We start from the raw sequence: 13,774 nt of genomic DNA, 5'->3' as shown, positions 1-13,774 counted from the left end.
ATTTCAAAAGGTTAACAGACAGGTTTGCTTATGTGCAGTGGGGAGGGCAGTGATCCCTGGGGGGGGGGGGGGGGGGGGGGGGACCTGGTGCAGACTGTCCAGCTTCGGGATGTGATTTTCCCCAGTCTCACCTGCTGCGTCCTGTCAGGAGGCTGCTGATCCACTGACAGGTAGAGGCTAGCACCGTGAGCTGGGGGAGTTTGGAGAGGAGGATTTCTGTGATGATAGTTTTGAACACTGAACTGTAATCTGCCTGATAATTCCTAGTTTGTCTGGAACATACCAAGGTGTAGAGCGGGGTCTGTATTGTTTTCATTTCTACTCCTTCTTCGTCTTTTTAATTTCTGACAGTCTAGGCATGGCGAGTTAATTCCTGCCTTCACTGGTTAAAAGCAGCACTGCATTTGGTCCTTGCAAATGGAAATGATGTGTTTATTTGCATATAGAGTGGGGGAAGAAATCCAAGATCGCATCACAAGTTGTCAGTCAAGACACATGTGGAGATGCATTCTAATGCTACATGTGAACTGGTGTAGGAAGACCTGTCCACTTGTGATTGGATGCTGGGACCCAAGAAGCATTTTAATGCCTGGTGTGAACAGAGTCTCTGTGTTTCTGGCCTCCTTTTAAATCACTTCTTGTCAGGAAACCTACTTATTAATTCCGGTTCACCATTGTTCTTTTAATAGGTCCTATCTGTTTCACTTTACTATAAATCACAAATTATTGTTGATATTGTTATATTTGGTCTTAATTTTTTATTATTTACTGATTTTATTTGCCTCTATTGTGTCATATTTTATTTTGTTATAACTGTGTAAAGCACTTTGTAACTTCGTTTTGAAAAGTGCAGGATTAATAAAGTTCATAATTATTTTTAGTTGTACTGGATCCTGTCCCCACTTCTGTAGGCCTCCTCAGTGACTTACCTGAATGTGTTTAGCTGTAAGCTGGAGTGTGAGTGAGTCAACGCAGGCCTGTAGCTCCTGCTTCGCCTTGTTGATCCATCTCCTCACAGTCTCTACCGCAGGATTTGTTGATTTGATTCTCTGTGTGTGAGTCAGGAGAACATGAATGAAAAATAGATTGGAGTCCCAAATAAGAACAGAGTCCTTTAATATGGTACGGCACTGGTCCAGTTTTGTTTTTTTTCCCCCTGTGGTGTAATGAAGTCACCTGAAATAATCTGGGGGGAGTCTGCATGTTTATGTCCCATGCTGGTTATCAGGTCAGCCAAGCGTTGCACAGCCTCACTCACACAGGCCCAAGTGTGTTTGATGTAAACACCCGCAGGAACCGTGGAGGATAAGACGGTTTACAGTTCATGATGAGAGTTTCTAAGTTTGGATTCCTCGTTTTTTATTTTCTCGACATAGTTACATCTCTACACCGACCTTTATTAATGTAAAAGCAGATCCCACCTATAGTCGTTTCCACCTATTGCTCTGTTACGCAGTCCGCTCAGTGGAGATGAGAACCGGGCAGCTGTAATGAGCTGTCGGGGCTGGACTCGCCGAGGCAGCTTTCAGTGAAGCACAAGGCAGCCGAGCGTGAAAAGTCAGAGTTTGTCCTGATGAGCACCAGTTCCTCCAGTTTGTTGACTAGAGGACGGAGATTGGCCAGGTGAATGGACGCGAGCGGCGCTCAAACTTAACGCTGTCTAAACTTCCCTATGGCAGTTTCCACACCTGAGTCTTTACCTCCACAAACGATCGAATGTTCTCCTCTGGAAATAAGTTAGATCAATTACATGTTGGTATAGTAGAAATTATAATTATGTTTTCATGGCATATGACAAATTATTAATATTGCACTGTACAATATGTCCATATACATCGTAATAGACACATATACATTGAGTACTAGCTGGACTAATACCACATTTAAATTCTGCTTGGTAGATTTCATTCTGGATCAATTGTGGCCTGGCCCAAAATTTAAATGAGCAGCATTAATAAAATACCTGTACTGGCCCAAGGAACAAATGCAAATTTCTAAATTTAGGTACTGATGTCTGACTAATGCGTTTTAGACTCAACATGCACATTCTACTGAGGGAGTCCCCGAAGCCCTCTCTGCATGAATATGAGATTGAACACAGCATATAGAGAAATGCTGTTTGTTATCCAAGCTGACTCTTCTGATTAAAGATTTAGGCAAAGATGATGTGGCCATCTATTCTTCTCAAGGAAAAGTTAACTTTAACAATAGACCTATGGACAGGTAGGCCGGGTGGATAGGTTGTTAATTAGTTTTTACAACATTATTAGTATTAATAACACATTTAGTGTATTTGGTGTTTCCCTGCAGCTCCCATTTTGTTAATTGCAAAAACAAAAAAATGTTTTGTTTACATGATAATCATAAACCTCAGTCTCTTATGTTCATGATTCATATTTTTTGTATTATTGCATCTGCAGCGGATCAATATTCTGTTGTAAAGTTCAAAATGCAATTTCCAGTCAGTAATTGGCCAGCAACCCTGACATATTGCTGTGGGCAGAGGCATGAAGCCGTTCTCCACACAAGCTTTTCACAAACACCTCCGCGCACCAGCAGAGAAACAATTATGTTACTTACAAAAGTGACTATGTTATCATTTAGCCCCGTTTCCTCGCATTCCTCAGCCAGGTTTTCCCCGAATCTATTTGATCCTACAAGCACCTCGCGTGTGTCACAGTTTGACAAAGCCTTAGAATTGGTTGACATATCACACCGCATATCAACTTCTCAATTGGAGGAGCTGGTGCATGGTGTGATCTGTCAGCAGGTGCTAAGGCTTTGTCAAATGCAGTGATGCAAAAGGCAGTCTTCAAATAAAGGAACTCCGAGACAAAATGGTGAGATAACTGACAGGAGGTGTACCATCACCCACTGAACCATCTACAGCGGCTCCTCCTGACGGGCCTCTGGCCGACATGTCCACTCATCAGGCGTTGTCAGCGAGAGGGCTCGCCTGCTGGAGAAGAAGCCAGGAATTCGGGCCTTCACCAAATCTGTGAAGGAGACGTTGAAACATGTCTCAAACTTCAACATCAATTCTCGCCCGGGCATCGCGTTCTGTCGACAGTTTAACTCCGTGATTAACTTGTTTCTGCCACACGATTAACAAGTTCCGAATTATCAACGTGCCTTTTCGTTTTGGCACACAATGAAAAAACATGGCAATATCCATTAGCAATGCATTTATGATAGGATTATAAATAACCTCATCCAAGGGAGGCAGGTGAACTGTGGTCCACAGAACATGCTTTGGAATAAATGCATATCAATTACCTGCAGAATAACACCGCACTATTGTAACTGTGGTTAACTGCAGCTTTATCTCACATCCCACTTTCCTGCAAAGGGAAAGTGACAAAGCCTTCAAGCCTACACATTGTAATTTTGCTGGTGAGATGTGAAAGTGCATGTCTAAGGTTTGTATTCCATTACGACGAGCAAGGAAAAATGTGCATGTCAACACTGTGTTTGTGTGCTCGTGGCAAGTTTTACCCTTAAAAAAAAAAGCACCTCCGGATAAAAAAAGGATTGTTTTTTGGATGCTTCTGCTTACTGTGAGAAAGAGCTCTGAGCTCTTGAATAACAAGACTTGACATGTCGTAGCTAAAGAAATACAAAGCCCTGGTTTCTTGTTGTTTTTCCTCATGGAGGATGACAACCACAGAATGCATTCGCACAATTATTATACTGATAGCCAGCACCAGACTCTAATGTGTGCAGAGATGTGGGGTATATCTTTTTATTTCCTTTAGTTTCCCTGAACTTTTAAGTCATTTACCACATAAACTGTTTGCAGGGACCACAAATACACCATTAATATCGCTCATGCACTCCCCAACGATAGTCTCTGCTTTTCCCTGTTATCCCTCCACGAGCTGTGGGTCTCTCATATTTGTTCGCCATCGATCATAGCAGTGTGGCGCGCACACTGGAAAGCAGCCGGTGGGGAGAGGCTGCAATCAAACAGAGAGGAGCAGTGTGAAATCTCAGGAAGAGGCAGCTTCCCCCATGCCCGTGGGCAGGGGATCAGACGATGAGGAAGCCTGCCTCAGACACTCAGCACCTCCCATTGGCACCCTGATGCAAGCTGCATGCAAACCCACCCCTCACATGTATCTGCCAGCCGGGGGGTTAAGCTCTATGTGTACCTCCACTCTGTAAGTGCACTGTGGAGTGCATGCTATGCTACTGCTATTGGAGGTGCTTTGAGAAGCTTCTCTAAGCTTCACCGAGAGCTACTGATGTGGTACCGAAGGTGGTAGAAGGTGGAAATTACTATTTTGCTTTTTTATATATATTTTTTTCATGATATTGCTTTCAGCAAGCAGATGGAACCGACTCAGTATATAAGGAGAAAGCTGCAGGTGCAATCTTTCCCCCCAAGACTGGAGGAAAAGAAATGTGGTGTGCAGAGAGGAAGTGGACATGTCATTGAGTCATTGCTCTTCAAAACCAAATCACAAGCTCTCTAAATCCAGTCAACCTGTTCCAGCCACTGGCATAATAGTGCTGTGGTTTGCCCATCTGTTCTCCACTGTCCACCTTAGCCCTCCATCCATGACATGCAAGACTATAAACTCTAAAGGAGTTTTTTTTTCCAGAGTGCGAGCAGATTTATTTCAGGTCCTAGGTACAGCAGAAAACAGCTTTGAGAGGGCGAGAAAATACCAATTTTCCCACTGTGCCTCTGGCTCCTCCTTCACCTCACGGTTGACTCATTTGCTTTGCCCGTGTCCATCAAATATTCAAGCGGCGATTGTTGCAGTGAGGCATGAGCGTGTTTTTTTTTTCTCAGACAGTATTCTGCTCCACTGTACATGGGCACTGCAGCTACAGTTGGCTAATGGCCACAGCGAGAGGCAGACACAAAAGTGCAATAATCAGTATTGAGTATTTCTTTGTAGAGATGGATTTGAGCGTGACAGAAAGGTCAGTGCATGCAAATGAACAAACTGGACTCTTATCATAGCATGCTGTCGTAACATAGATAAACTTTACTATAATTACATGTAGATAACTGTTGATCTGACCTGCATGATCGGAAGCTATATGCACTATTGTGCTAATGACAGCGTGTAGCGACAATTACTCTGATGTGACAGGTTACAGTTGAATCCAGGCCTCGCGTTTGTAACATTTCCTGGTAGGAATAGATAAAATGCCAAAGGTAGTTCATAAATAAAAGCTCATGAAATTTAGATGAAACATTAACAGACAAGGTAATGGCCTACTAAAATAGCTGGCATGAGAGCGTCTATGTTCTTTCTCTCGATGACGCGCGGATATGTGCGTTGGCGGCGCTGGAAGAAAATGGCAGACTTTGGCAGGCCAGACGACGCATTTAGCTGTCAATGCTGATTTTCTGGCCCTTGATGATGATGAGCGCGGCTCAGAATGTGCTTTAAGTCCTGTCACCAGTGCTTGGTATCATGTTACATTGCATGTTTTCTTTCGCCTGGCATTCCATTAAATAAGTCCAATTACGATTTCTAAAAAAACACAGTCGCCCCCAAAGTAAATTAGCAACCTAACTGACAGCGAAGATGTGGCAATCAGTGTTAACCTTTATGTCTTTTTATCTCCTGTCTGCAAGCCTGAATGAGTCTATGCATGCATTACGCGTTAAATAGGCAAATGTGAACATTTGTGAATTTATGTGGATAACTGGGAGTTTTCTCTGCATGTGTTCACACCGAAACCCTACGACATGCACACACTTAATGGCCATTTCTATTTCATAGAGAATGAAATAGGCCCCGTTGTGACATGTGAAGCGTTTTAGAAAACCTGTGTAAGCGCACTTTTTTGTTTGTTTTGTTTCCGACACACTGGTTTTTATTTGTGTAGCCCACGCCAAATTTTTTTACACGAGGCCCGCTTGGTGTGGCGTAAACCTCCTGGAAGCTGTGGAGAGGTTTTAATCAAGTGTGAAATCCTGTCGGAGTAGATGCCTCCACGACTGTGCTTGTGCTGAGGAGCGCACTCCTCAAACCGCTCTCCCCGACTCTTCCCCCCGTGAACATGTTTGGTAGCGAGAGTCCATTTCACCGCAGTGATGCATACAGACAATGCTCTTAGCGGAGCTGAGAAAATGAAACTCCAGTTATTGTGCATCAGGCAGTGCACTCTCACACACACACACACACACAGATACACACACACACACACACACACACACACACTTGACTCGGTTGCCCGTCGTTTCATAGAGCTCAAAATTCAGTTTCTTCTCCCTTAATCAGGCGTAAAAATGTAGTTCATTCATCGACCTCGTAAACAGAGAGAAGATTTTGCCACTTAAGCATAATGAAATAATTAAGCATGAATAAGGCAGAACATTGCTCAATTGTGAAGTAAATGTATTTAATAGCCTAAACATCTAGCTATTTAGGATTACAGGAACAATGAGATTAACTGCAACAATAGATCACGCAGTGCATTCTTCTTTTCCAATTATTATTATTTATAGAAACAATGGGACAGTTGTGTAGGGGATTATCCAGGGGAAATTAATATTTTAGACATAAAGAAGAATAAAGAAACCTCCATTCATTTTCATTAAGTAGTTTAATATCTTGAGTCGCGCCGAGCACACACACACGAGCTGTCTCACTTTGCCTTCTGATAGATTGAAGCCTTGGTGGGCCAGATGCAGGTTTTTTTCTTTTTCCTTTCTCCAGCCTCAGAGGTCTGACATTTTGTGGGATAATTATCTTGCCAGTGGTCATGAGCACAATACTGATGGTACATCTCATAGGCTTACTGTCAAGCTGGCATTTCTCTGTTAGCTGCGAACTCTCAGCCGCCACCACCTCTGATACGTCATCTCGTGCGGTTGCATCATTCGCATGCAGCAGCGTCTTTGTGCTCGTCTCATGTGCAGCAGTGAATACATTTGCTCTCGCTCGGACTCCCATCCTGCAGCTGCGAGGACGAGACGCGGAGCATTCCGTGATGGACGCGTTCTTTCATTGTGACACTACAGTTTATCAGAGGAATCAAAACTTTACATGTCGGGCACATCAAAGATCTCAGTCGTCTGTTCCCCTCTTCACAGACATAGAATTGTCTGCCGCAGTCTGAGACTGAAGGCATGAGAAAGATGAAGTGACTGCTGGTATTCCCATTTAATCTTGGCTTTATGTTTAGATTGTCAACAGGTGGGCCGCTTAACAAGTCCATTGTTTGACAGCTTTACGTTTCTGGAAAACAAATAATGCTGGGTTCCTCTGGCACAACTTTACTTTCAGACACAGTGTGATGTACTTGAGTGATGGTTGGAGCAAACTTATTTTGGAGCTTTACCAGATTGTACATTAAAATGAGGTCACTGGGTCGTGGACCCATTTATTTAATTAGGAGCCGCTGAATAAAAAATGGATGATAATCAAGGGCAGGGAACTCATTTCAGCTCTGTCAATCAATAACTCATTCAGCAATGGTTTTGCCCAAAGGGACTAAGCCATTCTCTTTGTAACCAAATTTTGCATGTCTGCAGTGTGTGTATGTGTGCGCGTGTGTGTGCGGTGTTTGGTCTATTCCTGCAGTCATTATTTCACGTTGACACATGTTCCGTGCACCATCCACTGCTGACAAATCACATATAATATAAATCCATATGTTGCTGCTGAACACATTAACAATACAGAGGTATACTTTATATAAAAACAGCAGACAAAGTGCTGTTAGATACTTGTAAATGACATAGACACAGCATGCTATCTCCTGAATGTATCACATCAGCTAGTGGACTACACACACACACACAGTAGTGCTCATTACACAGTGCATAGCAACAGCTACATAGCAACTGCTGCTGACTGCTTAGCAACAGCTGCAAAGACCTCAAGGAGGGGGGTGGGTTTCATGGGGTGTTTTAGATGACACCATTTCTGTTCACAAATGCCTTTTTTATGAATTCTTCTTTCATGAATGTTGCTCAGACTTTTACCGCGACGAGGCTCGCCCTGACGGTGCTGTTTTCTCACGCAGATATCCGCTCCCTCCCCGACGTGGCGATGACCGGAAACTGCACGCCGGAGTGCAGCGAGCTGGGCCACTCAGACGCCTGCTGGATGCCCGGGCATCCCTCCCCCGTACGCAAGACCAGGAACCCCCCGAAACTCTCCACCTTCGTGCCTTACCAGGAGAGAGGGAGCCTGGGTCGCCTGGCGAACGGGAGTGCCAGGCTGGTTGGCGAGGAGCAGCACCGGTCGCGCCTTCCGCCCTCCCGCAGTGCCTATTCCAACAGTGGTCACGACGCCAGTCAGGACTGCCCCTTAGAGGAGATGCCCCTGAGCGCGGCCTCCGAGTTCCCAACCCCCTCCCCGTCTGCCCACACTCCGAAAAGAGAAATTTACCTGTGAGAATTATCATCGTCTGATTGGTGCACAAATGAGGAAAGATACGCCCACTATCAGAAGGAGAAACAGGCTGTCCACTAAAGCCAATGCCCGTTTTTGTAGGAAACTATAGTCTGTGACTCATTCAATCACTGGCATGAACACTTGTTTTTGTCATTTTCCTCCTTAAATTATTAATTTATTAGCATATTTATTAAGAAATCCACAAAGTTAATTGATGCACTCACTCACTCACTCACTCATTTATTTATACAAAATCTTGAAGGGTACAATTCAAACAGATCTACAGGAAGTGCAGATGGTGATTGCTACTTTAGTACTAAGTGGTTATTGTTGTAGTTAGCCAATTCCCATTCTGTGAAGTGATCTCTTTAAATCTGAAAGTTGTGATCAGTGCTCTTGTGCCATTATTAGCTATTATTTCATAGACAGCCAGTCAGGCCCTGACGAAAGGCACGACTTAACAATCAAATGAAACGGTCTCTCTTAATGTACAGTGCTGTAAATACATTTGAATGGTGTGTTCTACATATATTTTTGTCCGGCTTAAAAAAAAAAAAAAAAAAAGATTTGCCTCCGAATTCTAGCATATTTAAGCTTTTCTTTGCTGCTGCTGTTTAAACTTGATGGAAACCATCTCCTGAGGTGGAGCTCGAGATTGTGGAAGGCATTTATCCGCTCCCCGCAATCACACACACCTTCGACCCCTAATCATAGCAGAATGGCCTTTACCTCTGCTCCCCGCAGCGCTCTGCCACTGGTGGAGAAAGCTATGTGGAAACATTCAAGCTGACATTGTGTTCCCACTGACTCTCAGCACTGTGACCTATCGTTCGTCATGAGAAACGGTTGACTTGGCCACAGCACCCCCGGAGTCGCAATGACCAAACGCAGGGTGCTCACCAGACACGTTCTGATTGGTGTTTCTCATAAAAGCTTGTGACTCACCCCGTCGATTTAAATCATGACAGTGTGTCAGTTCCGGAGCGCTTTCCTCCACTGTGACAATCAGACGGGCTCCACGTGCCGGCTCGCGGCCCTTCCCTCTCGAGCTCGAAAGTCCTCTCCCCTCGTGATCTATAAGTGCATCAGTAGATCTGATGAATGCATGAGTTATTTACATGAAAGGGCACTTGAGTGTTGAGAGCCACTGGAGAGACGGAGTACTTCTAAAAGTTGATATCACGCTGGTGTAACCTAGACGAGTGCTCTGCATTCGGAGTACGTCTTTGTTTTTCAAAGTGTAATTTCTCACGATATATATATATATATACAATCTATACTTCTTCAGAGGTGAATTCAATACACAATGCACTCACAGGAACAATTGGATTAGCCGATAATGTGCTTTTTTTTTTATCAATAGAAGGTTTTAAGAACTTTTTTAGAATTAATGTCAATAAGGTGATGGATTTCAAAATAAATATTTGTTTAGTGTCAGTAAATATTATCGGCAAGAGTAGACAATTGTTGAGTCCAAACTTAGCTTTGGAAAACAGGAGTGAGGCCAGATTTACCTCAACTCCAGTTAATGGTAATTATCCTTGTATTGAGGACAACATGCTTAATAAGTTATTAGGCATTTTTTTCTCCTCTGGCTACTGAACACAGAATAAGAAAATAGGGCACGCCCGTGGGCTTCCTTCCTTTACAAAGATTTTCCAAGCGAATGTGAAGGATGTGTCTGAAGGACACTATATATTAGTCAGTAATTGGATGTTAATGATGACTACACTAGGCTGCCGTACAACATCGCGATGCCAGCCACCGTCTTTGAATTAAACATTGATTTGATTAGATTTGTAGATACCTTTCACCTCTGCGGAGTGTTTCCACAGTGAGATTGCGTCTCTGAGTGAGGCTGGAAGAGCCCAAAATGGACATTTTCCTAATTAGGGTGAGTAATGAGTCCTGAGCTGGGGCATGTGTGAGCGCACCCCCAGGACAAGGCACCCACCAGATAATGCAAATCCACCCGCAGAGCTACAATCAGTTAAAAGGGGTATTTTTATCAGCACTTACCTCATCACGCCACCATTGAAAACTGCATTTAGAATAATTAAAGGGAAAACATATGGAAATTACTAGACACGGCCATGATTAAATAAGGTGGGCGATTATCCTGCCTTGAGGGGGAGAAAGCACATTATGCTGTTTTCAAAGCCATTTAGCGACTGAAATAAAATTCAAACAACAGCCATGATACACTGTGATTAAACCCCCCACAGCTCCCCCGAGCGCCCCTCTCAGTGCTGAGAATAGCCGCTTCCCAAGCTGAGAGCACCGGGTAGGACCGCTGACCTGGAATTAATGACAAGTGAGAAAGATGGCACCGAGTGATAAAAACCAATGTCACGTAGCCGCAATCATAACTTTATCTATTTAAAGGCTTTTGACTCCATTCAGATTCACGACCGCTCTCGCAATCCGGGTTTATCTCCGGCGTTAAGTCTCAACCTGATTCCAGCCTGTGCGCGCTTTATCGTGTTAGTGAATCTGGAATGCATCTTCAGATTTGTCTTTTTGATCACCAGTTCATTAATTAAAACGAGCTGCGCCCCCTCGGCAGATAAGTCATAATCGTCGGTTTGTTGCACCAAACGGAATGACGGGAGTCTGATTTAAGTCCGCTGCAAAACAAAAACAAGCCTGAGCCTATTCCCCACCACCACCCCCCTCCCCCTGCCTCCCTCCCTGCCCCCCCTCACTCTCTCTTGATGAGTCGGACTCTTTCACTCCGGCCCGGTAACGACCTCCCGCTACTCACCCCTGGAACAATATATCACCAGGTCTGACCTTTCTTTCGAACTCATGCTGAATGAACTGTGTTTACTTCTCTCTCTCTCTCTCGAACACAGATCGGTCCTTCTTGACCGAAACCAGGAGGACGTCATGAAGCACCTAAAACACACTCAAAAAGTATGTTGAATAATGTTTAATTTGTACTTAACATTGATTTAATGTTGAATTCACTTGAGTATATTTTCCCTCTCTGTGGTGTGTATTGTACGGTGATCCTTTCTGTGGACAGATGGACAAATTACTATCGTGAAATTGGCAAGGGATTTTTTTTTTTTTGATTTTCCCGTACCGATCAAAGACTCTTAGCAAACTGGTTGTGTGAAAAAATAAAGAAATCCGTCGGTGGTGTAGTGTACATAGATCTCCACAACCATGCGTCTGCTGTCAGGCAGGCGATGATTTTAGCATGAATTCCAAAGATAATTGGTAGAAACTGTTTACTCTTCTGTTTTTTTCCCCCCCGTTTTTAATTTCACTCTCTGAAATGTCAGTGCTGGTTCATATTCAAAAAGCCCTCTCCCAAACGAACTGAAAAATTAACTGAACATTTCATCTTTTTTCACTGTTCATCTAGAACAAAGACAATTGCCTTGAAAATATGTCTTTGCAAGAGAGAAATCTAGTTGTTATCCTAATTGTTGGTATATTTATATAGGATAAAAATGCTTGTGATGCCATGTTTTTGTACAGTTTTATGTACATACAAGTGAAGCTTTCTAAAAGTTCTGAGAAAAGCCGATGGCATATAAAAATTGTAACATGTTTTTCTTGAGATGTGCACATCTTGCCTTGGTTGGATTGACCTTTGCTGAGTCAGTGTGAATGTGGCCGTTCTATGCCTGCACTGTAGTCATTCACCGGCTCCCACCTCCTGAGGACTTAATCAGTTTTTATGTTTATCGTGAACAGTGGATCGTCTTATCTTACCAGTTTGTTAAACTCCTGTGTTCTGCTTCGTTCTGTTTTCGCATGTTGACAAATTCTCTTGTAATACTGTAAGTCCTCATGAACTTTGTAATAAAAATCACTTCAGGGAAAAAAAAAAAAAAACGAAGGCTGTCAGTGTTTTCTTTGCTTTCTATTACTATTCATCACTTTTCAGCGTTAAACAAGGTTTGGGTTGTTACATTTTCATAAGAGGCTTTGCAGCCTTGGAGCTACACGGTGTAAAATGTGTCTCAGTCTAGGACCCAGGCTCATTAAGAGGACCTAGGATTCTTGTCATGTGGGGCAACAGCGCTTCATTTCTTAGTCAGGGAGCTCCAGAATATTGAGAGGGCGGCATTCCAGGCCTTGAAGTAGTAGAGTCCCAGGACCTGTGTTCACTACTTCAACTCAGAAAAACAATGTGCCAGAAGTACACAGTCCCCATCATGCACTTAAGCTTAATACGGAACACTTTTTTAAAGCATTGATGAGCTGCCCGTTGCTACACATTTAGCGCGTAGCCTACAAGAATGTTGTGTTGTGATGTTAATTTTGATACGTCTAAGTGCCTCTGCTCAAAGTCAGAGAATGGAAATTGTGCACTGGACAATGAGCTTCGCTTGAAAGCCTTTCGATGAAAGAGGGGAACTCTTTCTACGTCTCCATGTTCACACTCCTTGCATATTTACTGCGTTTCATCATTAGCACATAAGCTGTGGGTTTAATTGACTTAATCATTGTTGCACAGATACCATATTATTTAACAATCTGTGAACTGCAGTTATATAACGAGTGATGAATTTTCAGCCTATTTCATAAACATTATCTAATTCACTCATTAGTATCGTAGCCCTACTAGATAGTATCTCACATGATGAGAGAGAATATAAGACTTCATGCTAATAAGCCTTGAACGCTTTTTTCTAAATAAAGAAATTCCAAAGAATTTTAAGGGCAAGAAAAATATGTCTTCTATAATCTAGCCATGCTATCATCTATGACGATATACTTTTATTTTTATTTTAGAAAGGTGATGAAATAAAAGTAGTAACTGGCCTGGGTAATGTGTCAGAATAAAAGTCTTTGGTATCTACATGGGAGAGGTTTATCATGTTGTGGGCATACAAGTGTGAATGAAATGTGCATCGCGGTATGAGTTGATTTGAAAATGCTGTTAGCAGAAAGGTCGACATGTTCAGTCACGTGTGAGATCTTATTATTCTATCATATGGAGGGTAAGCAAAGATGCAAAACGAGCTAAATAAATGTTATATATATATATGTATATGTATGATACTGATTGTTCACATATTAGTGTTTTCAGCAATGTTTATCACTCATCTTACTTTTGCATATTAGAGCACGGTATTTGCTAATTAGCACAAAGCACAAAATAGAACTTAGTCTGATGGAAATGTCAAAGACCTTCAAGGTAATTGCTCATAAACTTCATATAATCTGCATTTATCTTCACCAAACCCTACGGTTTAGTACTGACTTCAACATTTTTAATTTAGATGCATCCTCTGGACACAATGAATGTCCATAGTAAGTTGTTGAGGCGTTTCAAAGTGGCAGACCGATTGACTGACATTGCCATCTCTTCATTCAAGCCAAAAACTGAAAATTCAATAGTATTGTAAAGCCGTAATTTTGACTTTTGAAATTGTTAACATCTT

General features: G+C 42.7%; 1 protein-coding gene across 1 annotated transcript in view; it reads left to right on the top strand.

Moving 5' to 3' along the window:
• pcdh1a (protocadherin 1a) overlaps positions 1-12,218 on the top strand; it is an 88,397-nt gene extending 76,179 nt beyond the window's left edge. The window contains exon 5 of the mRNA XM_034606943.1: positions 7,996-12,218. Within this exon, the coding sequence (XP_034462834.1) occupies positions 7,996-8,369 (374 nt within the window). The 3' untranslated portion in view covers positions 8,370-12,218. The remainder of the gene's footprint in view (positions 1-7,995) is intronic.
• Positions 12,219-13,774: the final 1,556 nt, after the last annotated feature.

Source organism: Hippoglossus hippoglossus, chromosome 14, assembly GCF_009819705.1.
Source record: "Hippoglossus hippoglossus isolate fHipHip1 chromosome 14, fHipHip1.pri, whole genome shotgun sequence".
Lineage (NCBI taxonomy): Eukaryota > Metazoa > Chordata > Actinopteri > Pleuronectiformes > Pleuronectidae > Hippoglossus > Hippoglossus hippoglossus.
The sequence above is the reverse complement of the archived record's forward strand: the minus strand, read 5'-3'. Positions and strand labels throughout refer to the sequence as shown.